This window comes from Drepanopeziza brunnea (genome assembly GCF_022702325.1).
Source record: "Drepanopeziza brunnea f. sp. 'multigermtubi' strain 214-2 chromosome Unknown ctg2, whole genome shotgun sequence".
Taxonomy (NCBI): Eukaryota; Fungi; Ascomycota; class Leotiomycetes; order Helotiales; family Drepanopezizaceae; genus Drepanopeziza; species Drepanopeziza brunnea.
Window position 1 is genome coordinate 1917676 of NW_027094065.1, and position 27266 is coordinate 1944941.

The window sequence follows — 27266 nt, forward strand, 5'->3', positions numbered from 1 at the left end:
GGAGAAGATTGATATAGACAGGAGAATTCCAATTTATATGAGGCGGATTAAATAGGAGATCGGAGTGTAGAGGATGAGGAGGAAAAGGCTTGGGAGGATGAGGATGATGAGGATGATGAGGAGAGGGCTGAAGACCGCGCCTCGGGCCGACGAGTGAACTTAGAGTCTGGGGAAATGGAAATGCCTCGGCCCAGCTGCCACCAGCTGGATCAGGTGATGCGGGGCGCAGGTCGGCAGGCGAGTCACGCGACGACGACAACCTGTGATTTTGTGAACCTACTCGTTTGCCTGAAAACACAACATCATCTATAACCTTCGACCGCAATAAAGCGGTACCAAACGAGACTCGACAAGATGCTGCATCACAAATTCAAAAATATTCATATATTCATATATTCAACGGTTGACCAACGAGTACTCACCACGTGATGCTCTCGAAAACAAAGGGGCCTCTGGTGATCTTGCGCTCTCCCAAGGCCAACCTCCTCTCCATCGGAGCAATGAAATCCACACATCTACTCCAATGAGAGCATTTCGAGTCAGCGGGAGAATCGGGGAGAGAGCATCGTCAACAACACATTCCTTACTTCTCAGACCAGTATCAAGATCAAGAATTGCCGGCTCCACAATAACACGACGATATCATAATACATCCTCCTCCTCCGGTAGCTCGTCGCTGTCATCAACATGGACTCCATACGGGCTCAATCGCTCAGAGCTGCCAAAGCCTGCTTCATCTGACTTGTCTAGGTTGGCGAAAAAGACAAACAAAGGTGAAAAACGAGTGGCGTACATCGCATTGGGTAGTAATCTTGGTGACCGGGTGAGATGGATCGAAGAAGCGTGCACTCTCATGGGGAAAGAGGGCATTCGAATCACGAGAACAAGTGGTCTGTGGGAGACGGAGCCAATGTACGTGAAGGATCAGGAGTCTTTTCTGAATGGTGTTGCAGAGGTATGGCTTCTTCAGACGGCCCTTGCCCGTGGTCAATGCATTGCGCATTGCTCAGTACTAAACACTGAACATCGCAGGTAGAGACAACATTAGAGCCAATCGACCTGTTGAATGCGCTTCAGGCTATCGAGAATGGACTGGGTAGAAAGAAGATCATTGACAAGGGACCACGAAATATTGACCTCGACATCCTGTTGTATGCGGACCAAGTCATCGATCATAGTCGCCTGAAAGTTCCCCATCCATTGATGTACGAACGAGAGTTTGTTCTGAGACCGTTGGCAGAGTAGGCCTACTCGCACTGTGAAACCGGAGCCAATCACTGACTCTCCATAGACTGATACCGGGCAAGTCTCTCAATCCTGCACATCCTTGGAAGGTCACGCAGGATTACCTCAATGACCTTCCACCATCCGGGGCCCCCATCTCAACTGTCACCCCAATGCCACATGGTATGGAACCTCTCCATGCTTTGGATCCTCGTCGTACCACCAGGGTGATGGCAATACTTAATGCCACACCCGACTCGTTTTCCGATGGCGGAAAAGTCCCCCGAAAGCAGGAAGGAACCAACAAGTTCAATAGTTCTCCAAATCGGATAACTGGTTTCGTTATACCTCAACGAGATGGCGATGTTCCCGTGTTTGCCATAGGAGAATCCTCCAAATGGGGCGACGCACTTATGACAAAGGCCGTGCTAGGCTTTGATAGTGGAGGAGTCATCTGCGATATCGGTGGCCAGAGTACTGCTCCCGGAGTCGCCGAGGTCTCTGTCGAAGAGGAGACTAGACGTGTCTTACTCGCCATTGAAGAAATCAGAGACCTCGAGACTACCCACTCATACAAAGAGTTCTCCTTCAGCGTAGACACCTACAGAGCATCAGTCGCCGAAGCTGCTATCAACTCTGGAGCTAACATCATCAATGATGTTTCAGCAGGCCAAATGGACCCCGAGATGCTCCCTACCATGGCCAGGCTCGGTGTAACAGTCATCCTGATGCACATGCGCGGTACTCCCCGGACCATGAACAAACTCACAGAATATCCCAGCGGTCTTATCCCCACCATAGCAGCCGAGCTCCTCGAACGTGTCGCTGAAGCGGAAGCAGCTGGTATTCGTCGTTGGCGCATCATCCTCGACCCGGGTATCGGATTTGCCAAGACCGTGGAGCAAAATCTTGAGATCCTGCGGCGTCTTGAGGAGCTGCGGGACTGGCCTGGTCTGAGAGGGTTACCTTGGTTGGTGGGATCGAGCAGAAAGAACTTCATTGGGAAAGTAACTGGCGTAAAGAAACCCGATGAGAGGACTTGGGGGACTGCTGCCACGGTTGCGGCCGCGGTACACGGTGGCGCTGATATTGTGCGTGTGCATGACGTGACGGAGATGCAGCAGGTGGTCAAAATGGCGGACGCCATATGGCGAGCCTGAGTCCCTGCGTAATCTGAGAGAAGCTTTCACTGCTATGAAAGGAGTATCTAGAGTCGAGGTCTGCAGTGAGCCATATTGACTATTCTCGAAGTCTGTTTGAAAACTTATGATATGTATATATGTATATATGTATATATGTATATATGTATATATGTATATATGTATATATGTATATATGTATATATGTATATATGTATATATGTATATATGTATATATGTATATATGTATATACGTATATATGTATATATATACACATCTCTCTCTCTCTCTCACACACACACAAAAGGACTGTCTTCAACAGTCTCTTGTCAGGCGCTAGGTCACGGCCAATCTAGTTCGCTAAGCTAGCTCGCTCGCTTAAGCCTCTTTTTCGTCTTCACCAGTCAATATTATTCTGAGTCTGCAGAGACATCTCCCCCCGACCCTTTGTTCTTTTTTTCTTGGGAGGGCTTCACTGTCGAGTTAGCCCCTGCTGACAATCAGCTCTTCTACTCCTAGATTTTTTGCTTTCGGGCTTAATCGCCCTCTGAAAACCTCTCTGCTAACAGTTTCGATCGCGTATATTCCTTTACGAATCATTCCAGCTGGGTTCTAAGGTTGGGTGTTGAACAGCGAAGAAGTATTCGAAGGCCGCGGGTGGGCGGAAAAAGAAGCGAGGAGTGGAAGGGAAAGCAGTAGAAACAAAAGGCCACCCATCACACGGCTCCTTGGGAAAAAAAGCCCAGATAACGAAATCAGATACGTTGCTTACAGCACAGCATTCCGGCTCATAATCGCCCCAAAAGGAGCTGGCAAGCAATCCGTGCTCTGACGGCGGGAGTCTCACAAGGCCTCTGGAGACGAAAAGCGCTGACGTGTGAGAATTTTAGGAACATGGAAAATTAGCTGAGAAAACGATTATTCGTATCCGAGTCGCAATACCCCTCTCCCTCGTTTTTTTCCTACTCTCTTCTCTCTGATGTCCAGTGACTTCGGTCGTCACTGCCTCTCCCCGCTCGCAACACGGCTCCATCGCGGTCACGCGTATAAGGGGCCCCTTCGTTGGCAATCCGTAGGTTTCCGAGCGCTATAGATGCAGTCACCATACGAAAATAGGCTGGGAAAAGGATTGCACGGGGACTTGAAAATGGCATCTGAATGCGAGCATAGGCTCACTTGATATAGAATATCCTCTTCGTGTTTAAAATAGTTGAGCATGATTCTGAAGAGGGGTTGGTAAGGTGGCGTTTGGTCCGACGCCGAAGTGAAGGTTTTCGCGAAACCAAATCGTCAAAACCAGTTTTTCAAAGAAGTGATTCTTGCAATATTGATATGATGAGAACCTCGTCAATTTAGTAGCTGTTTGGTCCATTTTTGGTCAAAGTTTTGTAAGGTGAGGAAGAAAGCAATTCCGTTTCGAACCGGGGCTTAGCATTTGCTCCGATTATGCGAACCTGGTCATACTTTAATTCGGAGCTGTATAAAGATTAATAGTACACAAGCTATTATTGCAGAATAGATATGCAAATAGTCGGTTAACAAGGTCAGGGCTATGGTCTGAACCTGCTTTCACAAAACCATTCATTCGACTTGGGCGAGGTGGCAAAAAAGTTTTCCCAAAACCTGAAGTCAGAGGTATTTGGAAATCTTTCCCGGGTTTGGACCAAACATTATCTCATCGAAAACCCTTGCCGGAGTATTGGTATTCACGAAACCTGCGTCTGACCAAACGAGCCCCAAGTATTGCCAGCTCAGCCCTGCCACGAGGCAAGACTGGTAGAAGAAACCATACGAACATAAGCTGGGAAAATTTTGAACGCTGACTTGAATCTCAAAGATTCAATATCACGGTTCCATTTCGAGAATTTCGTGATCTCCGTCTACCAGATGCCACCTAAGCTAAACGTTAAATTCAAACTTTATAATTGGGATGATCTTCGAGATAAAAATACCAAGACAGTTTCACAGTCAGCGCACTGAGCACCGCATAAACTCGACCAAGTGGCACGCTGGGCTGCTAATAACGTTTAATCTTTGTTCCTCAACTAATCAGTGCGTTGGTTGCGCAAAGGCTTAGATGAACCTCGAAATCAGGCTGGAGCCATAATTAAAAATATAAGTTACCAATTAAGAGTCACGGGAGGCAGTGCGTCGATCTTATACTTAGAGTCAACGGCCCCGCGCGCCACTTCGGGGGCTTTATGCGGTGTTACTGTACTACTGTATTAGCCGCTTAATTATTTACGGATGGCCAACGTAGAAATTGCAATCAGGGTTGCTAATATTAATAGAATCAATATGATATCGGATAGAATACACTATAAGAAGGAGATCTATATCTCTTCTTGCACTTCGAATTCAATTCATTACCATCACCTTCTTCTTCTTCTGCAAGCTTCGCAACTATTTTGGATTTCCATAAATACGATGCTATTACTTACAAGGTCGATTTGCGCAATCTTGCTAGCCTTGAGCTTTCTTTTGGATAGAGCTCATGGATGGTTCTTCCACGGAAGAGAACTCATCGGCTATCGAGCAGTCACCGAAGTAAGTTTCACTGGATTTAATCGTCGGCTATCTAGGTCGATAATTTTTCATAATAATACGTACGGCAATCGATAGTTATACTAATTACGCGAATTATAGGACCAAGCCAGATTTATTAATGATGGCAATAAGCTATCCACAGAAGAGATATACGATAAACCAGGTGAAAGCCTCAATCAAATTGGAGAAGGATTTTATTTATGTAAGTTAATTTGTATATCATTACTTATTACGCGAAGCTAATAATCCCAATAGACAACGATCCTTCTTGCGGGAATGAGAAACCATCGGAAAATAATTGGTTTTGTGCTATCGAAGCGGATAAAGAGAAGATGGCAAAAGCAACCAAAGTATGGATCCAGGAATTTTGGACAAGATGGGCTTCGGATGATGAGAGTGTGGAACTGGACTTATGGGCTGGAGACGAAAGTTTAGTTAAGCAATACATCAGATGGGAACTCAGGAGGAGCCCCGTAAGAGCGCTGCGATTCTCATGGATCATACTCAATGGTTGGAAGCCGCAAATGGTTATTCCAAATGATACGATACGAAGAAACGCCCTCCAAATATGGGCTCAGTGCTATCGAACAAAGGAGGAGCTATATCGATATTCGAGCGAAATCATTAATTGGGAAGCGAAATGGGAAATCAATGGAGAAGCTGGTCTGCCGAGCGTGGGGAGTTTCAGTATGGTTCCGGACACTTTCGATCCAATGGTTTCTTGAAAATGTTGGTGTTTATGCTTTCAAAGGAGTAAGTGGGCTACAATCTTAATGCCTTGAAAGGCTGTCGGTAGGATACAGGATAAAAGTCTTTAGTCAGACTAGGATATATTATAATGATAAATTCTTAAGGCCAAGGGATCCTCAGCATTAATCGATTGCTTGGAAGTCATCTACTCAATTTCCCACCCGCCACCCCTGGCCATACGCCTGCCGCCCGCCCGACGTAAATAAATACAACAGCAACAACAACCCCTGGCCATACTTCATGTACTTCAGAATGGCCTTAATTGGGAGCATTAGGCTTCTTTGAGCTCAACCCATTTTCTGACAGCTGGCTTCTTCTCTAGCAAGCTACTTCTAGCTACTTCAGACCAAGAAGCTTGCTAGCCAGCTGTCATCACACCAATCAACGCTCAAGAGTGCCTGTCAGCTAAAATCACAGGCTCGCATTTTTTCCCCTTTCCAAGCAATCGAGTTTGAAGATAAACAAGCTTTGGCTTTGTAATATAATCAAACGGGAGTGGCTCGTCAATGAATTGTACATTCGAAATCATCTACTACGAGGCCCATCTCCCGTAACACAATATTATCTTTGACAGCCGTAATACGAACGAAAGAGCGTTATAATAAAATTCAAATGAAGTAGCTCTTAGCCTTTCTTTTGAAAGAAAAAAAAACCACCCGAAGAACCTTTCCATAGAAATGCAAAAGAAGCGGCTATAAATATGGAAAACGAACGGAGAAGCCATGTAATTAAAAAGCAAAAAGATAGTCAAAGATATTGAAAACAATACGAAAGCTTATTAAAAAAAAAGGTAAGATTTTCAGTCACATTAGCGTAAAAACTAGATGTAGATATCCAATTAGTCGAGATTACCAGCAATCTAACGAACGTTACTAATATTTATTTGGTCTTTGGTCTGGAAGTACATTCCTCGCTTAATCAAGCGAAGATACGTCCTCCTTTTTTATCTCTAGCTACCGGTACCTTAGTCCAGCTCAGCCCTACCACAAGGCAGGACTAGAAACCATATCAATATGGGCTGGAAAAAACGCGTTCGCGGACTTGAACCATTTTCAAAACGCGGAGAGAATTCTAGTATAGTATAGCCTATCCTCAGTATTAGAATCATTAGAATAATTGAGCAAAATTCGGAAGAAGGCTTGGTAATTGTTGGATTCTATTCTTACTCAGTCCTTGGCCTGGAGACTATACTAGCCGTTGATAGTAATCTCAATGAAGAAAAATACGTATGTCTTTGCGGACAAATGATGTTTAACAACGAAGCCAGTTGCATGCAAGCTTTGCTCAGGTCCGATTTCAATGCCTTTACGGTCATTATAGACTGGAGAAGTTTTCCGACGATATCGGAAGATGGTTACTAATTGACAACGCTTTCTCAAGCTATGAACTATCTACTTATTGGCAGATGAAGAACTTATAAAGATAACTAGTACGGAGTATGTTATGTTTTGGATTGAAGAACTAAATGGTATGCCACGATGAAGTGTGGTATGCCAGGTTCTTCTAGGGGTATTTACCCTTAAGATATTATAGTGGAAACATAAAAATCAGTTCTGATTGTCGGAATTATAATTATTTAGAGAACTCATTTTCGAGCAGGCGCTTGCTCTCGTGTTCTGTATCTTCGATTACGTCTTTGGACTATAGACACCAGAACAAACCGACATCTATATTCATTCGAACGATATCTTCCAAGACATCTATTCTTCCTCGAAATTCTCCTAGCTTACGATATAAGCTCCTCGGTTCTCGTCTCGTCGACTAAGTCCATAATGGAAAATATCGAAAGAAACCTCGTCCGTGACCTCACCCAAGACGACCTTCAGTCTTAGTCCCCCAATTCACGGCGATCAAGGACAGACTTGAGTTGGTTAAAGACTCATCTGACACTAATATGCTCGACGAAAACTGTTCAGAATCGATCCATTGCTCTTCTGACGACTACCAGGTCTTCGATTCCGCCCCCGACTCGGTTCAGCCTTACACGGCTATAGCCCCGGTCGCCCACATCGCCATTGTCCCGGCCAACGGACACCTCTAAATACTAAGAGACCTTGGAAACGTTTTCATGTAAGTTGACCTCTCTTTGATCTATTCAACGATGGTTCATAGCGTCCTCTTGCCCTTACCAATACCTTCACCAGCCGAGTTTCGAAACATTTACCTTGTATCCTTAGAGTCACACTTACCTATCTATATTGAACTAACCCAATCATATGATGTTCATTACGGAAACTAATGCTTAACAGGTCGATGGCCAAACTCCTCACGCCAACGGAACTATAAGACATGATCCGCAATGCCGGATATGTGGTCCCGCAGGCCGTCTTCGACTTCTACCACAATCTGACGATGTTACCCTGCACCCAGACCGGAGTCCAACATCGATACATGGAACACCAACGCTGTGTTACATACGACAAGCAACTGTGACTCGTAAGTGGATTGACTACTTTGACCTCTCCCTTTGACCTCTCCCCCCCTCCACCTCCCCTGCCTCCCCTGTTGTGATAAATTCACAGCTCCCCTCTCCATCCTCTGCCTTTTGCTTCCTTTGTTGAACCAATCTGACGGGTGTCGTATAGAATTGCCAACAATCGATCCTCCCATATAGGAAGCTTTTCGTATCGCCCGAACACGCCAGAAGCGAAGGCTTGTTCCGAGAGAGTACCCTTGGCGTCAGTCGCATCACCGGTACCTGTGCCAGCAACATCTGTACACCACTCAGCCCTCGTTTGGGTCAGGCCTGCCGCTGTGTGGAGGCATTGGCTCGGATCTCCCACACCGACAAGCAGGAGGTCGAGGGATACCACCACCGCCTGGACTGCGCTGTGGAGGTCAACCTCAACCTCGGCGTACCCAATGTCTGCTATACGAGCTACCGCGACGGAGAATAAGGACCAGGATATGCAATCCTTACAGCCCGTACACTGAATAGACCGTATAGCCGACGTCGATCTCGTCGAGACTCCTTCTTCGCGCTTGTTAATCTTTATCAACTTATCGAAGTCAGCGGCAACAGTTCTAATTTCAATAATTGCAGCATAATAGCTGGCCTAAGATCCTTTCATCAACTCATCGAGCTTGGCGCGATAGCTCTAGCCTTAATAGTTGCAGTATATCGACCAGTCTTCCGATAAGTCTTGTCAGCACAACTGCTGGCCTTTCTTACGGTCTGTCAGCGCAAGAGGGAGCTAGTCGACGTGCCTCGATTTAAGGGCTTCCGACATATCCGAGAACATCGTGTTCTGAATGTTATCCCTCCCTTTTCTTGATCCTCTTCGGTGCATCGATATCACACCGGCAATCGCAAAACGAAGAATGGCGATTACAATAAAACCAAAGGTTCAGGATTACAGATACGAGTGATGGTCTCGATAGGAGTTAGCGGATGAAGGATAGTCACTTTTGTTTTATAACGAAGAAATAGCGATATAGCAAACGTCAACCCGAATCCACCGATGATTACCTATGCACGAACTCAGTATATAATTCTTTTCCTTATGATTATCAAAGATTATCTTGAACATTCCGGTGCATGCGATATTAAGCCAGCCGCCGATGCCTCAATTGTTAGCGACTCGGACGATGAGGCTTTAGTCTTCTCGTATAGCGGTCAGATTACTCAATAACAAAGTCGTCTCAACTCGTCTACCTGCCTCGCTGACTGGTCTCGGATTCTAATAATAGATACGAATGCTAGAGCCTTAGCAGGAAATGCGGCCGCCACCCAATATTAGGTGCAAAACTTGTCGGAAGCACTATTTCAAATCATCAATTCTATAACAATAATTTTCTTATGTAAACGAGTAATTCTTTTGAATTGAATTGCGGTTCTGAGTTAATCGCTACTCCCCCTTTAATGTTTTCTGACTCCCGGACCTCTTTGAGCTCTTCTAACCCCCCCCCGGACATGCCTTCTATCTTTAGCACCCTCACCTTATCTTTAACCGCGACGATGGCTCGCACACCTGAACAGGCCGCAGGTATTCAAAAGGCATAAGCTACCAGAGCTACTAAAATAGCAGCATCTAAAAGAGCAACAACCCCGTGCTGCACTTCGGCACCAGCTTCTTTCCCAGACGGTGATAACGGTGGAGCAGAAGAGGACGAACGAGGACGAGAACATAGATGATACTGCTTGGGCAACGTTTTTAAGTAAGTTGGAAGATACTGCCCTTATACACTCTTTCATCAAAGGGCTCACCTCGCCGCTCATTCGTTTCTCTATCATCACTCTTCACTTGATTGTCAACACGCAAGAGCTGGTTTACATTTACCTCGAATAGACTTCTGACCTCTTCATCTCAGCATATTTATTGCAATGGAAGCTAATATAAACAGGTCTGTATCTAAATTCTTCACAGCCGAAGAATTATAAATGGTCTTCGAGCATGTCGGAGCTGTTGTCGAACCAGGAACCACGGCGGATATGTATTACTGCACACCTACGCTTCAGCCATGCGAAGAACTGGTCAAAGACACGCTTATGTGGAGAATCAACGCTGTTTCAAATGACAGAAGCAGTTGTTTTGTCGTGTAAGTACCTCTTTCTACTAGTTAGAGTTGCTGCAGCTGCATTATTTTGCGGTTGTGGTCATTCTTATACCCGTTGCCAGTACCCAGTCCCTAGCTATTGCGTCGACTTAGCTATATTGCTGTTGGAAACCCTTAGAGGTCCTGTTTCCCCTTCAAAAAAACCCCCCTCAGCAAGCAGGGCAAAATCATAATGCCGCCTAGTAATCAAAGATCTAGGTGATCGAGGTCTTCGTTCATGTTAATTTTTCCAGCACCTTTACTGACCTGGTTGAGCCCCCACAGAGCTGCCGTTTATCCCTGGAGTCACAAGTGCTGAGCAGGAGGAACCATGCCACTGCTGCAGCTGTATGGTTGGGGTCCTCCTCAGCCACCAACTCTGGCTATGAGTACATCAAGGATGCAGAAGCATATGTATTTGAGAAATTGAAGGTAAATCCCCCATATTACGCTCATTTAGCATGACCCCGTGATCCATACTAAAAGCAATGACAAGTTCGCACTTATTATGAGTGTGGTCAGCTTGCCGATATAAACTTTCCCCTGGCCTGCTTAGGCTCCTGCTCACCTTACACTCTGAACTCTTCCAGCGCCGTCACCATCGCCGAATAGGTCCATATCGAGATAAAATACAAGAGCAATAATGAGATCCATGGAGGGTCAGAGGGATCCCACATCGGCAACAACCGTGTTTTTCTGTTCTTTCTGGAGGAGTTCTTTGCGAACATCGAAGACTAATTGTTGTCTTAGACCTCGGTCGTTCTGTAGATGCGTAAAATTGAAAATATACTTCTCGTGTTGTGCCATGACGATGGCCAAGGCCATGTAAAGCTTAAGTGTTAATACGAAGCCAAACCCTATAACGAAGCTTGGCACCTTCCTTGCTGGGCTTCGCTTACAACCTTTAATCAGGTGCCAAGCCGGCAAATTACTCGCGCAATAAATAATGACTATCGCAAACGACCAGATAATACATAAAGGACGGCCAGCCAGCTTGACAGGAATCAGTTGCTGGAGGATTGTGCGTTCCCTTGTCGACATTGGACTATGAAGGTGGTTAATTTGGTTCTGGTCATAGGGGCGTGCCTCGGCCTCTCCTACGCCTCCGAGAGCCCTGCCAAATGTTTAACTCCAGACCCGTCCCCCGAGTTCCTTGCCTTTGATCCACTGAAGCGCAGCGTCAACAACGGCGTCTTCCCCCGACAAGCCCAGAATCTCAGCGTGGATGTGTACTTTCACATCGCGAGCACCGTCGTCAACGCCACCAAAATCACCGAGCAGCGTGTAGCCGACCAGTTCACAGTGCTAAAAGACAGCTACCTGCCCTACGGTATCAATCTCTCCCTCCGAAACACCTCGCGCGTAGTCGACGATCTCATCGGCACCGGCTTCTACCTGCCAGATGCCTCCATGAGCGATGACCTCTTTGACCAGTGGCTCGCCTGGATGCAGCGCACGCGCCAGGGCAGCTACGCCAGCCTCAACGTCTATTTCTACACTGACCTCCCTTCCGGGCTCATGGGCATGTGTCGGCTCCCATCAATCGTCACGCCGGGAGACGAGTTCTTCTACCGCGACGGGTGTCAGATCCACGCGAAGACCATGCCCGGCGGAGACGATCCCAAGTGGCAGGGTCACACGACGGTGCACGAGGTAGGGCATTGGTTTGGCCTGCTGCACACTTTCCAAGGCGGATGCGCCACTGGCGCAGATGGCATCCTCGATACCCCGGGTCAGCTGTCGGGGAGTACAGGATGTCCGGTTGGGAGGGATAGCTGCCCGGACCAGCCGGGCTTGGACCCAATCCATAACTTCATGGACTATTCGGATGACACCTGGTAAGTTCTTGCATGGCAAGGCTATAGACAATGTGTGCTGATATGAACGCTAGTACCACGGAATTTACGCCCCTGCAAATGGAGCGCATGCATGGCTACTTTGCAAGCTATCGAGCCGATGCCTAGGGCTCTGTAATGGAACCTAAGTCAGTACTTATTACTATACCAGTAATCTTGAATCCATAATTATGCATAATGGATCCCCGGGATTGAAACCTCGGGTGAATTCAATGTTTGTTACTCAACACGCAGCCGATCACCTACGTAGACTTGCTCACCTCGCTCACCTCGCTCACCTCGCTCATCTCGTGACTCGAGTTTCTTATGAATAAACAAACTTCCTCCCATACCATCAGACGTCTTGATTGCCTCGGAAACGCCAAGTATACCCACGGTCATAAGCTTCCTGGGGACGCTAGGCCAAGTCTCTTGGTTTGCGCGAACTAACTGCTGGCTTGAACAACGACTCTACCCAAACCAGCATACTCCAGCATCTCACCAGCGTCTATAGATGTCCATTGCAGAGTTGGGCATTATTATGGGAACAGCCTACAAGGGGGAGAATGCTCAGTATTTGGTACGAAGAGGGATCTTGGACGGGGCGGGTGCTGTCAAATAAGAGCGGGAATCCACGGCTAAAACAAAGTTCAGGTTTTCTCTCTGGCACAGAAGTGATATCCGCAAATCCAATCCTTATGTTTCCGGGCTTAACAGGTTTTTAAATGTAAAACTTTGTAGTGTCCCCGGTTTCGGACATTCTGGCTGTCTTCCGGGGTCTGTCTGGTTCGCTACCTGGGGATACCTGAAATCATCGCCAGCATGATCAGCTCGGTAAGTAAATATTGTCTATTCAGAGGGCCACTTTTTGATCAGATGCTACCTATTTTCTTCTCGGAAGTTGAAATTCTGTCTGGGCGATGAACGTCGAGCTGAGAGTCAAATGGGGCAAATATTCACAGCACCGAGGGCTGTACACTTCGAATCATGAGCGGCGATTCACGAAGAAGTCTGATAACGGCCGGGGGCGGCACTGGAGAGGGATGGTCTATTTGATCCCGCGACTTGTCTATACTTGTTACTTCATACCAGATCCAGAATCTCCAAAATATCCACAATCCCGAATTTAAACCACTTTCTACATTCCCAAGCTAATATTACAAGCCATACTCGTCGAGCCATACGATCACCCACGCAAGACCAACCGTTACGCCCACATCTACAAACAAACAAACGTCTCAAATGTTAATGAATAATAGAACTGAAATGAACAGCTCCAAACCAGACAATCCTAAGATGAGAACCGAATGGGTCTGCTGCAGTGCGTTCCTCAATCCTCCTCTCTCAGCCCCAGACCTCTTTCTCTCACTCTCTCTCTCTTCCCTTCTTTTCTTCAATTCAGATGTCAGATATACGAAACAGCGGTACTAACATTCGAAAGTATGCAAGCACCACAACAGCGACCCCAATGACCCTGGGTGCCGGCAGTGCGGGCACTTCAAACTCACCACGATCATAGGCGTAGCTGGGATCAGGAGGTGCACATGCATATATAAGTACGGGGGCAAGTTGCACTTGTAACTAGCGTGCGAAAGTGTAAATGAAAGGGGAAGGGGGAGAATAAATAGCTATAAATGGCTGCGGTTTCGCTCGTAGTCTAGTTGTGAATATATAGTTTTCTTATCCTCTCCTCGGTATCAAGAGGATTTTATTTCGTAGATTCCAAGAACGCGAGAGAGAGCATAATATAATGGATATAATAGCCTAGTGTCTTAGGACTCTAATCCGGTAGGAATTTCACGTCTTATTTAAAGGGAGGGAGAGGGAGAAAGAATTCTCTTACGTTATTTTTTCTCGTTATAAACGTCATTTGATATTGCTGCTAAGACTGAGTGTCACTTGAGTGTGTTATGGCTTTGGAAATGGGAAGCAAACGGTCGATGTTATGGCAAGGTCTCCCTATTATGGTCGAGTTCGATAAAGCGACTAAGCGAGGCTTGGGACAGCAAGCTCGCTAAGTTCAGGGGCTGGATTGCTCTACCCCGCTATTTGTATACCCCGTCTCTGCTCACCGTGACTTCGACGAACATGTCCTTCTGTATCTCAACACATATGCCTCGCTCTTCCAAGGCACGGGCTTCTTGTGTCGATGATATCTGAATATTCGTGGTTATGAATTTGCGTGGTTGTCAAGTCTTAAGGCGGGAAAATCATACGCAAATGCTTAAGATGCGGCCGCCGGGACCGCCAGAACCGGGAACCCGAAGCTCGAGTCCATCATTCCCACAGTAACTTTGATTCCCTCTCCACTCCACTTTCGCCACCCCCACATACGGAGTACATTCTTAGTTACGGTCCAAGACCCAAGAATTCTCAATTCCAACTTCATATTCAACCTCGTCAATGCCAAAGAAACGATTCACATCGCAATACTCAAAGCCTCCCAGTACCGTCCATCCATCTCTGAACTCGCACTCGCACGCCGCGAGTTCAAGCTCCAGCCGTACGTTATGCCCCCCCCCCCCCCCCCCCCCCCCACACCAACCCACCCGACCATTAACAGTGAGTTCTTCACAGACAACGATGCGAAACCCACGGTGAACGACCTGATATCCTCCTCTCGAAAACTGAACGTATCACCTTCTGGGCCTGCACCGGCGACAGTGACCACTCCGACGCTGCCACCACAGATCCGCTCTCTTCTCTCCCAGCCCGAAACGCCAGTCCCTCACGCCAGGAACCGTCGACGCCTCGATGCAAATGGCAGACGTATACCGCCTGGTCCTGCACCCCCGCGTAGCTGGCTAGAAGGCTCGAGGTATAGCTATGGATCAGGGCGTTCGCTGACAAGGGTTCTGCCCACCGACGTGAGGCATCTCCCTGGATTGCCGGATGAGGAGAGGAAAGGGGCTACTCTACAGGACATGTGCTTGAGAGAGATGGCAAGACAATGGGAATTTGTCAGGGATTACGAGATGAATAACTTGGTGGACGTCCCGGGAGGCTTGAGGATGAAGCTGTTGAGCTATCTTGCGGTCTATGGCCCTGATGAAGGGGTGGGCTTTGAAGGGCATGTTCATCCTTTCCGTACCAACTGGGAACAAGGAGATGGTGGTTCGCAGAGGCTGACTTCAGTCTAGTCTAAAATCCCTCTTTATACCCCCTTCATACGAAGATGGATCTTCTGATGTCGACCCGGGAGAACACAATGAAGGGATCTTCCGCTTGGATCTTTCGGGTGCTATGGGCAACTCTGTAAGTCCATCATTGGGATATACCTGCTCGATTTGTATTTCTGAGAAATGAAACTCTTTATTGGATGGTGGCTAACGTCCATTTACAGATTTCATTCAAGCAGCTCGTCGAGCTCGTGCAGATGCCAGAACCCCAAGCAGAAGCAGACTCTGTCGAATTATCTTGGGAGGATACCTCGCTTTCAAAACCCCTCTCAGCAACGCTTCCAATGCTCACTCATCTCTCTCTCTCTCATCCAGCATCCACTGTCTCCTGGCCACGCTTACTGTAAGTACCTCAGCATCCTTTTTTTTTTCTTTATATGTATATATATGCTCGTCAACTTTTATCATGCATCAGCTTGCTAAACACTCCCGCGGCCAGATCATTCGCAAAGCACGTGCCAAACTTGACCCAGCTCTCACTGGCCTACTGGCCCGTCCCCTCTCTTACCCCCAACGCCAAAAACACAGTGGTTCAATCAACTCATGGACAAGATATCCAATACGGAGGCACCAACTACTATTCTCACAGTCTTGACAACGACTTCCGCGAAGCTGCTGACGTCCTCAGACGCCTCGCTGATCGCCTACCTGGACTCCAGTATCTCGATTTGACAGGGTGTACGGACTGGCTGCAGGCACTTCGCTGGACAGGCGACATCAATGACCGCAGCATCGCCTGGGGAAATCAGTGGATCAAACTCCGCACCTTGAAAATTCACAGCGGCCTGCATCTATCAGCAGAGTCAGAGTACAGCGAAGTCACACGCTTTGTCATGGCGTATAGAGAAACCCTCATTACAGAACAGATGATTCGATTCTCGATTCGAAGGACCAAATCCAGTTGTAGTATGAGGACGGTAAACTGGATCGACGTCCAGAAAGATGATTGGAAGGTCTATGCGGACCTGTGGCCGGCTGTTGGTGCTACTACCGACGAGGCGCGGAAGAGGATTGCGCTGATGGCATTGGATAGCAAGGATTTTGTAGTGGATAACCAGTGGACGAGACCATTTGATTTGGATCCGAACTTGGAGCGGGAGCCGGGTGTGGTTGAGCGGATGAGTGTTTGGGACTCGTAGGCTGGGCTCGGGAATTACTGTGTGAAGCTCTCTATCATAGAGGCACACATAATATGCACCGAAATGTCCTCCGTGTTGCTTTGTGCGCAATCTGTGAACATATATACAAGTGTGAAACTATGAAACGAAGCTAAGCTACTGATCGGTCGCTTACCCGCTCGCGTCATTTCAAAAAGCACTACTCTTTGGCTGTACCTACTACACTGGACCTAGGACAGCAAGCAAGTAAGCAAGCACACTGGTCCGCTCTATCTTTCTCTCCTATCCAGACCATATATATTGTGTATAGATATATCGCTTCCTCCCCTTCCCTCCCTTCTTCCCCTCCTCTTCCCTTTATCTCTCTTCTCCCCTCTCTTCCCCTCCTTCCCTTTCCCTCTCATCTCCTCCTCTCCCTCCATCTCCTCTATATATTACCCAAGTGGCTGCCTGGCAATAATTTTTTTTTACGGAGTAGACGACTATATCCAGGTTTATCTATATCCAGATATTTCCATATTAAATAGGAATAGAAGTGGACAGGATATAAAGGGAGAGAAGAGGAGGGGTGGGATGGGATGGGGATGGGGATGGGGATAGGATATGATGGAATATGAGAAAAGGGGACGAGGAGGGTAGGGAAGAGGAGAGAAGAGAATAAGAGATGAGGAGAGACGGGATGGGAAGGCAGGAGAGGAGATGAAGGGGAGAGAAGAAGGAGAAGAAGAAGTAGGACAAAAAAGTAGGGGGAAGCAGAAGGAGGGAAAATGATGCGGTGGGATTGGAGGAGGGACCGGTTTATAAAAGTAACTACGAAGAGGAAGGGGGAAAAATGGTAGAGAGATAGGGATGTATTAGAGGATTGTAGAGATGTATTGTAAAGCTGGAATTTTTTCGAAAATGAAAATGTGGAGTTAGTTGGCCGGTTGATTGGCAAATTGGAAGGAGAGGGATAAGACAGAGAGAGGGAAAAGGAGGGAAGAAAAGGCTTGTATTAAACGGAAAAGCCAGAGCGAGGGGAAACACGGTAAGAGAGAACAAAGACTTGATTCCATCGATCCGAGCCCGAAATGGTGTTCTTCTTTTTCCGCCGATCACCAGCGTGTGAGGGGAACGATAAATGGACAACTAGGTATGCTGGAAATGCTCTCCTGCATATCTCAAAATCAAAAACAAGTGATAGAATCAGGAGTGCACAAGGTGTAGTAGATGAGGTGTGAGAGTACTGAGAGCTATAGTAAAGGAGTAGCCAAGAGACAAGCCAAGAGTAGTCCATACAAGGGAATACAGGCAGAACCCAATATTCCAACAACAAGTGACACCGAGGCGAGTAAATATGCGTCCACGAGAGCAGGACCAAGCAAGATCGAATGGCTTGAAGCTATTTTTGCTAGGTCGTACATACACACACACACACATATATATATATACATCCACTCCAGCATCTATTCCAGCACACAGCAGCACTGCTGAGAGGCGCGCTCGGGCTCATACGCATGAGGGAGTGGTAACCACCGAGTTGAGCTTGCAACTTTTACGGAAATTGCTAGCGGCAAGCTCGCCCTGAACGGTGCACTGTGGAGGAAAAGCATTAGCATATATACGTCAACACACAAATATGTATACATATATATGTATGTATTACGTATTCTTCTTGCTTGAAGAGGTTGAGAGAAGAAGATTCTGATTGATTCTTGTTTAGCAGGCAGTGACGTACCCTCGGTCCAGCAAAATTTCCGCTGATTCGGTCGCATATGTCCTTGGTAGTATCCACGGGTCCACAAGCACACTGCAAGATCTGTGCGCTTGCTACAGAGATGCTTATAGCAAATATAGAGGTCAGCGATCTACAACTACCTATGGAAGTATTAAACTGGTTAAGATAGGACCGGAGCGGAATACATACAAGAGCAGGGTGACGAAGAAGTTGATAGAAACCATCTTGTTAGGATAAGAAGTATGACTTATAGTATTTTAATCGTTTGGAAGTTGGTATATTAGTTAGTTAGAGATTGGTATTAATGAGTGCAAGTGGTATGGACTTGTTATGCGCGGGATATGAAATACTTTATACTCGTACGGATTGTGTTTTGTAACTTCGTACTCTGTACTATTGTTTATACTTGTACGGAGTCCGTATAGCCGATCACGCTGAAGATAGTAGTACAAGCGAACCTTTAAATCCTTGCCAGCTTGGCCAAAGCAAAATCCGCTTTCCAATAAAGTCAACGGAAACCATCTCTCTCAAGAATATGAACTATCACGTAGTCATACCGGTAGTTACACCTAATCGGTTTTTCAAGATGTTTAAACTGCGAATAAAAAACGGTCATTTTGATAAGGGGCAAGCAATCAATAAGAGAGCTAAGATCTTATAATAAGTGGAGGAATCACCGCTAAGATGATTCCATTTCTCTTTCCGTGGTTCAAATATTCTGAAAAGACCGAGGAAGCACATTCGAATTACTAACTATTAAGTTCTCGCTGTTTCAATAAGCTTTCGCTCTACCAGGGGTATACCCTTCCGCTTCGATTACGTTTAGACAACGCTATCTCATCGTTTTACTGTATTAGTAGTACTACGTACGTAGTATTACCCCTCGATGGTGCCTCAAAAGTTTAGTTTCCACTTTCAACCCCTCGGTTACTGTGATGGCCTGAGGCTACCAGGCCTCTTAGACCGCACGTGCGCGCTAGGGGAGTACATAGACTTCTTCCACCAAGGAGAACTTAGAAATATCATCCTCTTTACACAAGCTCTCCCTCTCCCTTACTATTAAAATGGCGCTTAACGCAAGGATCAAACTGCATCTATGATTCGCAATTAAAAAACAATACAAACAATACGGTTAATATCGAAAACACTAGCAAAACTAATACCAACTTTTAATAACTTTTTTTAAGCATACCAATCTTAAACCTTTAATTCTCGCCTAAAAACACTACTTAAGAGCTGGACAGTACAGGTAGCTAGCTACTTATCACACTTATACTAATACTTATTATATATACCTAGCTATACTATAAGCTATTGCTAGCAACTAAGAACTTATTATACGATAAGATCGAAACATAAAATTATATTTAGACTTATTACCGCTTACCAAGATAATAAAAAGCTTTTTTAAGCTTTTTCTTATACTAATTCTGTCGGTATATACTATAGTACCTACTACTACTACATACGTAGTATATCGACCTCAGTTAGTTAGTAGTAGTTGGGGGTGATGTGGCCAACTCTACTCGTGAACCACGGTTCACAGGTCAATTAGCGAGCCTCGCTAAGTACGTCACACGATTCAAGGGACCCCCAACTTAGCTGTAAAACCTATTAGTTAGCTAGTGCACGTGATTCCTTCTAACCATATAGAAGAAAATCAGCTCCTCTGAATTCTGGGGAGCAGACAGAATTCAGATACCTTTACAACCGAGTGTTTTGCAATTGCTAGAATTTTTGACGACGTTTACGACTTTACGAATATATATATTGCCCAATCGCTAGAGGCAATCCAACAAATTCCGCTCGAGTTAACTTCGATATGAAAGCCCTTTCTTTCATCAAACGAAGAGTCACTTAACTTATAAAAGCCAGCTAAAGAAATGACTAAAGAAGAAATATAAAAAGCTTTATACTCTCGACTTATTTTCTTTCATGAACTTCGAAAAGATATACGAGCAGCACTTGCATTACTTTTAAATATGACCACTTTTATCATGTTGAAGGGAAGAGCTCCGATCCTCCTCCGACGCTTACGCAACTAGGTAATCAAACAGAACCTTCGCTAGATCCCCTATACCTATGCCAGGACGGTAACGGACCCTTATAAAGGAATTATCTACCTTGGAAAAGGAGGGGGGTCAGGAAAGAAGAAGAAATGAGATTGACAGGGATGAAAAGGAAGGAGAGAAGGGTGGGAGAAAGAAAGCAGGAGGATGAAAAGAAGACAGAAGAGAAAGAAGAGAGGGGGGGAAGGGGAATGATTGGGAAAAAATGGTGGGATTAGATAGGTTGGAGAGCAGATTGGATGGGTTGTAAATTAAAAAAAAAAAAAAGGAAGAAAGAGAGGAAAATGAAAGGAGGGAAGAAATAAGAAGGACGGAGAGGGTGGATTGGGGATTATGAAGTTATTTAGCTGGAATCTATCGGGGGTATAGAGTTAATTAGCTGATTGAGAGGAAATGGAAAAAAAGAGTTGTGAAAGAAAGCAAGGAAAGGGTTATCATACGGGAGGGCCAGCCAGAGAGGAAGGAAATATGGTGAAGAAGTGTTTTTTTTTTTTTTTGTATATATATTTCCATACATATCAAAAACGAGTGGCTCTTGGCAGGCCAGCAGGCGAGTTAATCAATCCCGTCCACGAGAGCAGCTCCAACCAAACAAGGTCGACCAGTTCAAGCTATTTTTGTCTAGACATTCAAGCATGACTTAATGCTGCTGAGAAGCGCTCCCTCGGACTTAATCGCATGAGGCGGAGGAAGCCTGCCCGCCGCTCCTGCAATTATCAAGGAAGGCGGTAATGCCATCAATACCCCCAGGAACGAAGCACTGTGAAGTAAAAGCATTAGCATATCTGCATACTGTTCTTGCTGTGAGGGGATTGATGAGAAGATTTTCTTTCTGGTTTGATATTAACGTACTTTACTCCCATTCATGGTTAACTTTAAGTTAGCGCATATATTCGCAGTATTCGTGTCAGTTCCACAATAACAATGCGAATTTTCCTTTTGTTGTGCGCTCGCGAGAGAGATACTAAAAGCAATATGCAAAGTCAGCGAGCTATAACTAGTTGTATTAAACCAGTTAAGATATGATTGAATCAGATTGAAGTACATACAAAAGCAAGGTGACGAGCGATTTAATAGCAACCATTTTGAGGTGAGATAAGAAGGGTGATTTGAAGTGTTCTATTCGATAAAGTTGGTATATTGATTTGATGGAAGTTGATATGAAGAGGAAAATGGGCTGATACCAGCGCAGGATGTAAGATACTTTATATACTTAGGATACGGAGCTTGCAAAGTATAACTGATAGGGCTTAAAATAACAGACCTTGAAATCCTTGCCAGCTTACCTAACGCAAAATCAGCTTCCAATAAAATTAACGGAAATAATCTCATGAATACTGTACGAGGTACGTAGTAATACACTCCCCTATGAATACAGATCGAAAGCATACTTTTACTAGGGGTTCGGCAAAGGGTTAGCGAAGGGGGTGGCAGTGAACCCGGGGTGGTTAGCCAGTAGAATTGGCTTGGAAACCTCTAGAATACGATCTGAAACCTCAATAAACTGGCAGTATTCCTTGTATTTCAAACAATTAACCATGCGCCAATAAGGCAAGCTATCGGCTGCCCTTATTCACTCGTTCCATCGCGTGCGCTATACCGACTTTTGAAACAAAGCGACTTTCAAACTGGATCAATTTCTAATAATAGTCAGTGCACTCACTGACTTAGCATTAAGCTTTTCAGAAACTACTACGTCGCAGGCGTAAGTATTACCCCTCGAGGGTAAGGAAAACAGGGGGTTTAAAGTGGAAACTAAACTTTTAAGGCACCCTCGAGGGGTAATACTTAGGCCTGTACCGTGGTACGTACCGCTTTAAGATTTACAAGCTTAAACTACGACATTGTACGGAGTTACAGTAACGGACTTTTGTACCTGTAGCTGATATGGCAAGGTTGAAAGATGGCAAACCTTCAGATCCTTGCTGGCTTAACCAAAGCAGAATCAGCTCTTAGTAGAACCAACGAAACCCATCTCAGGAATACGAAGTACCTGAGCACGGGAGGACCCAGTACGCGGAGGCCAGCGCAGACGGATTTCGGAGCCCGTACGCGGCGCAAGCTACGAGCTTACGACAACTTTTTCATACGTAATATTCGTAAAGCCGATCAAGAAAATCTTTCTCCGACGTAATCTACCCGTTGCACTCTAATGCTAACCTTTTCTGCCGTTAACCGTTTCTCCCGCATCTACCGACCAAGCGAGGGATAATTATAGAAACGAAAAAAGTATAATTTTTGATAAGTACGAAACAGGTATCACCATGGCCTTTTTAATGCCAAACTCTCAAACTCGATATTACCGATCTGCTCGGTAATTACTACTATGCGACAACTGAATTTGACTTTTTCTCCACACTTTGAGAGCGGTGTTTAGGATCGATTATACGTAGTATGATATACCTAGTATCAAGACGTTAAAGCATTGAATTGGATACGATAGCGGCTCGGCTCTTCGGAACACTCGGGATTGCTATACGGTAAAGAAGACCCTTAACAATTGCCAGCTCGAAAACGCTTACAATCATACTCTTCCCCCCCATGAATACATGTCGAAAGTACGTAGTATAATTCCGCAAGAGATCTTACCAGGGCTTAAACCAATCGACTGATAAGGATTCAGCTCTGAAAAGAATCTTTGAGCCAGTATTTAGTCTATACAGTGGAGTTGACAGGGCTTTGAGCCATTAAGAAACCACCGCTCTATGATATGATTTAAGGTCGATTATTTCCTATGCCTCGAAGAAAGTGGAGTTGTATTTCCCATGCCTCAACCTACTTTTTAAGTGGGCCCGCCCAGCCAAATCTACTCGCTGCTTGACGCTACATTTAACGACCTCGGCTTCGGTATACTTGATTCTGATATAAATACAGATCTATTTAAGTAGCGCGCTCGTTGCAACTACGACGTTCGAATAGAGAAGCTACGGTATCGGTATAGTGAGGAAAACATATATGCTATGATCGTGTTCTTTATATAAGACCGTTGGTTGCGCGGATAGCGTATCTTTTAGAATTGATTCTTAAGCTGATATTTATAATTAAAAACACATATATATCTTTAATTCGCGATCCAACGCTACACCGAGATCCGTAAGCGATAAAATTGTATTTATTTATTTCTATTAATTTTTTTTTTAAAAAAAATTGTAAATGTAAATAGCTTTAAAATTACAATCGAGAACTTCAAAAAATAATTCTAGTATAAGCGGCATTACTGAAAAAATTTTCCTGTATAGAGCAGCGAGTAGATTTGGCTAGGCGGGCCCACTCAAAAAGTAGGTTGAGGCATGGGAAATACAACTCCACTTTCTTCGAGGCATGGGAAATAATCGACCTATGATTTAAGGGCCTAAACTGGGTCCGACATGTATTCATGGGGGGGGAGTAATCGATGACGAATACAAATGGCATAAGAAAAGATATCGATCAAATCATCGATTGATCATCGATAATAAGGTATACCTATCGAGCCGCTAACAACCAGCCGCAATACAAAGCCATCGCAACCGATTAAAAACACTGCCAACTAGAAACCGCCGCTACTCAAAAAGAACTATGCGAGGAGCTAACAGTTTGAACAGCTTTACTTACTACTGGGCTAAACGGGCCAAGAAGGCAGAACCACTGAGAACGCTTCTCGTCCGGCTTTTCTACTACTGTATACACCGGTATAGAAGCACGCCTTAATCAGCTCACCTGACTAGGACTTCAGCTCTTGACATTCATTACCCCTCGTGCTAGCTAGCCCCTGACTACCGGCCGAGGCACAACGGCCTACAACTCTCTGCCTCAAGTACTACAGTACCGTAGTACCTACCGACTCTAGGCGAGGGATACTGACACGTGTCCACACAACGGTACCTAGGTAGGTATCGCCCCGTTCAGCGGTAGCCATACCGGTACGCGTCAGCAGCTACAGTACTATCCACTATACGTAGTACAGTATAATAAACCCGAAACCTAGCTCCGTATCTGATGAGCGTAGCACTTACTGTATAAGTAATCGCGAAGCGGTTTTCCTACCTACCTACTTGAGCTCTTCGCGTCGCTGGGCGTATCAGAGAGAACCTCGGCATCACGAAAACTTAAAATCTGTTCAAGTACTACGTACTAAGGAGTTGTTCTTCTTAACTTCTTCTTAACTATTCTGTTTAAAAGCCAATACCTAGTTAAAGAGCTTTACCTACCGCTGGGCTAAAGCGGCCAAAAAGGCAGAATGGCTGAGACCACTTCTTAGCCTGCCACTCACTCACTCCACTATATATAGAAGCACGCCTGACTCAGCTACCGGTAGCTCACCTGACTAAGCCTCCTACTCCTGATACACTGGAATTCATCATTACTTAGAGCTGCGATACCGCGGGATCAGAGAGACCCGAGACTCTATATCGATCTGTATCTTTTATTCTTTCGTAGTTTGGATCTTATCGATATGGATAGACTTTGTATTTGAAGAACTATTCAATTAGTTAGAGCCGTTTTTTTTTTTTTTTTTTTTTTTTGCCAGGTGTTTAGGTCGGGATCTAGTGCCGGCACGTCGGAATACACTTCGGGAGGTGATAAGTTGGACTTTTAGGACACGCAATAGACGTTAAAACAATAGTACTACTACAACTACTACCCAGTATACGGACTATGAAAGTATGTAGTACTACGTATATTACCGCCTTCGCGTGTCGAATGGAGGGGGAGCCTGGCAAGGACTTGCTTGTAATCGTTGGTTTCTTCGCCCCCAGTGAGTAATAAAAACCTACCTTACCACATAAACCGCTGCACCGTCCCAGGCTCATGCGCCCACTCGAAGCCGCGGTACAGAAACATGTATGCCGTCGCCGCGTTGATGAGCAGGAGCCAAGCCGTTTCGAGGTAGAGCCTAGGGTCGTGGCCGTGGCCGTGGCCGTGCCAGCCCCGGAAGAAGAAGGAGAAGCGGGTGACGAGGGCTTGGAGTGGTTTTTTTGCTGGCGCGTCTTGAGACTTGGCGGTGGGCTGGGATGGTAGTCGGGATGGGGATGGGAGAGCGGGCACGTGAAGGCGCCAGATGACCCATGGGAGAATGAAGTATCTGGGCTCGACGAGCGGGGCGGTGATGAGTGCCAGCGCGGTCGTGGCGAGGAGGATAATCACAAAGGATGTGTTGGGACCGACCGACTCTCTGTCGGTGGTCGTCGTAGGTACCTGCGCCGCTGGGTAGATATCCCGGTCACCAACGGCAGATCTCGCTGTCTTAAGGCTAGAGGTTTGCCGAGGAGAAGGCTGAGAGCAGAGGGTGAGGTAGACGAGATAGCCAGAGATGAGATACACCGGGGCCGCGAGATAGCGGATGAGCGGATGGCGGAGGAAGGTGTACCGGAAGACGTAGAACATGTAATGTCTGTTGTCGGCCAGGGTGAAGGGGTGGATGATGGTATTGAACTTGATGATCGCCAATGTTGCTGTGAGCGCAAGAGCTGAGCATGTTGCGACTGAGAGGTACTGCCAGACCAGGCGGGGGAACAGGGGCAGCGAGAGGAGCTTGAGCGCTCGGTAGAGCGATGACATGGCGACCGGCACGATAAGCGGTGCTGAAAAGAAGGTAATGAAGGGCCAGAGGTAGAGCATTTGAGGGAGGTGGATCGTTGCGACGTGGTTTGCTTTGTCGCCTGGGCTGGTCAGAGACGATGTTACACTGGAGAGGGCAGAGAACACTTACCCAACACGACCCCGCCGTTCCAGATGACGAAGCCGAGGAAGGAGGCGAGGAGGCCGATGTATGGCCATAAGCTACTGACAACAATAATGGGGCGGGAAAGGGCTGCAATTGCAATGCTAATGGCGCAGATGATGAAGTCTGGGTCATATTAGCGAGGAGTGGTGGATGCCACAACAGGAAAATCACCATGCACCCCAGCGTCCTCCAAAGGAATATCATGGATATTTCCTCGAATGTATCGTTTGAAGTGGAATATCGCAAGGTCTTTTGAGCTATAGGGCATTGGCTCATTCTCCAAGCTCACAGTTCGGTTGGCTTCGATTGTCCTGACCACCTCTAGCCCACCCAGAAATACAGCAACCCAGAAAATGTTGGTCTGTCTCATCCAAAGCGCAACTATACCAGTGGGGTATATCCAGAAAAGCCCCTCTCTCGAAGTCCTGTACGCCCCCTTGCGTTCTAGGAACAGCCGATATACTCTCAACACCAGACACGTCGACAAGATATCGGTGTAGAACAGGCCTGTGAAGAAGAAAAGAAGCGGGAAAAGGGCGATGTTCAAAGCGGTATGTATCTCATTTGGCGACAAGGGCTTAGATCTCTCAACCCAGCTGTCGATGCGGGAAGCGACATTCTCAGCACTGGACCGTGGGCTGAGTCGTCGAGTCCGGACGATCAGCGCTCGGCAATCACAGGCATATGAAAACACCATGATCAGGGCAAAGATGTTGAAAGAGCGTAGTATTGCCGGCGAACAGTTTCCATATGCAACAGCTTTGCTATATATCGTTGCGAAGATGTAGCTACGTGATATTAGTTGCGCAGTTTAGGAAGAGGGAGGTAGAGAGTCAGGAGTCAGGAGTCAGTCGGGGCAATTACAGGCCTGGGGGCGTTGTGAGTTTGGGATCCCACACTTCATATCGTCCGTTGCAATAGGCTTGCGCTTGCGGAATGTGAAATACCTCATCCTGAAAAAGACCTGTTAGCCATCATCTCCACGAAGGAGAAAGGACACAACACTTACCAGGTACGGGTCCTGCGCCTTGGTGATCACATGACCCAGCCAAAGTCTTGCCAGGGCGTAGAGAGCGGCGTACACAACGAGCACCGAGACCTGGAAAGACTTGAGCAGGCGCAGAGGTGAGAACGGAGTGTCGAGTATGAGGATACTGCTGAGAGACCAAGCGAGTGCTTTGTTGGTCCATGGACCTGATATCGAAGAGGCCAGCATCGTCGCGAAGCAACACCTGGACAGAGATTACCGGCGCAATATCCAGTTCAGGCAGGCCATCTAGAACATGACACACTGACAGAGTAATATTGGGAGACCAAGAACTTGGATTGAATTAAAGAGGTGCTGCTGTATGCGGGAACTTGTCAACTGCGGTGGGATGCCAGGATCGTGGACTGAGTGGTTTGTGGTTTGTAACCAGGGATCGGGGTCAGCAGACGTTGATTA

The 27266-nt window shown here is 46.3% G+C and overlaps 7 protein-coding genes across 7 annotated transcripts; 4 read left to right on the plus strand and 3 right to left on the minus strand.

Moving 5' to 3' along the window:
- Nucleotides 1-853: 853 nt before the first annotated feature.
- On the plus strand, nt 854-2384 carry L3040_001707 (uncharacterized protein; the record flags this gene model as incomplete). Its single annotated transcript, XM_007294379.2, has 3 exons — nt 854-955; nt 1033-1241; nt 1292-2384. 3 exons carry the CDS (start codon nt 854-856, stop codon nt 2382-2384), a joined length of 1404 nt encoding a protein of 467 aa, XP_007294441.2.
- A 7235-nt stretch (nt 2385-9619) lies between these two features.
- On the plus strand, nt 9620-10935 carry L3040_001708 (uncharacterized protein; the record flags this gene model as incomplete). Its single annotated transcript, XM_066156861.1, has 6 exons — nt 9620-9647; nt 9700-9819; nt 10006-10135; nt 10452-10629; nt 10694-10714; nt 10810-10935. The coding sequence occupies 6 exons, from the start codon at nt 9620-9622 to the stop codon at nt 10933-10935; spliced, it is 603 nt and encodes a 200-aa protein (XP_066012870.1).
- A 309-nt stretch (nt 10936-11244) lies between these two features.
- L3040_001709 (uncharacterized protein) lies at nt 11245-12161 on the plus strand (the record flags this gene model as incomplete). The annotated part of the gene is made up of 2 exons (XM_066156862.1): nt 11245-12035; nt 12089-12161. The coding sequence occupies 2 exons, from the start codon at nt 11245-11247 to the stop codon at nt 12159-12161; spliced, it is 864 nt and encodes a 287-aa protein (XP_066012871.1).
- A 2274-nt stretch (nt 12162-14435) lies between these two features.
- On the plus strand, nt 14436-16350 carry L3040_001710 (uncharacterized protein; the record flags this gene model as incomplete). Its single annotated transcript, XM_066156863.1, has 5 exons — nt 14436-14535; nt 14610-15102; nt 15173-15287; nt 15376-15554; nt 15651-16350. The coding sequence occupies 5 exons, from the start codon at nt 14436-14438 to the stop codon at nt 16348-16350; spliced, it is 1587 nt and encodes a 528-aa protein (XP_066012872.1).
- A 1467-nt stretch (nt 16351-17817) lies between these two features.
- Nucleotides 17818-18270, minus strand: L3040_001711 (uncharacterized protein; the record flags this gene model as incomplete). Its single annotated transcript, XM_066156864.1, has 3 exons — nt 17818-17904; nt 18047-18149; nt 18236-18270. The coding sequence occupies 3 exons, from the start codon at nt 18268-18270 to the stop codon at nt 17818-17820; spliced, it is 225 nt and encodes a 74-aa protein (XP_066012873.1).
- A 2515-nt stretch (nt 18271-20785) lies between these two features.
- Nucleotides 20786-21199, minus strand: L3040_001712 (uncharacterized protein; the record flags this gene model as incomplete). The annotated part of the gene is made up of 3 exons (XM_066156865.1): nt 20786-20875; nt 20968-21079; nt 21165-21199. The coding sequence occupies 3 exons, from the start codon at nt 21197-21199 to the stop codon at nt 20786-20788; spliced, it is 237 nt and encodes a 78-aa protein (XP_066012874.1).
- Nucleotides 21200-24873: 3674 nt separating this feature from the next.
- Nucleotides 24874-27038, minus strand: L3040_001713 (uncharacterized protein; the record flags this gene model as incomplete). Its single annotated transcript, XM_007294385.1, has 5 exons — nt 24874-25757; nt 25808-25945; nt 25994-26610; nt 26687-26775; nt 26832-27038. The coding sequence occupies 5 exons, from the start codon at nt 27036-27038 to the stop codon at nt 24874-24876; spliced, it is 1935 nt and encodes a 644-aa protein (XP_007294447.1).
- Between the last annotated feature and the right edge of the window lie 228 nt (nt 27039-27266).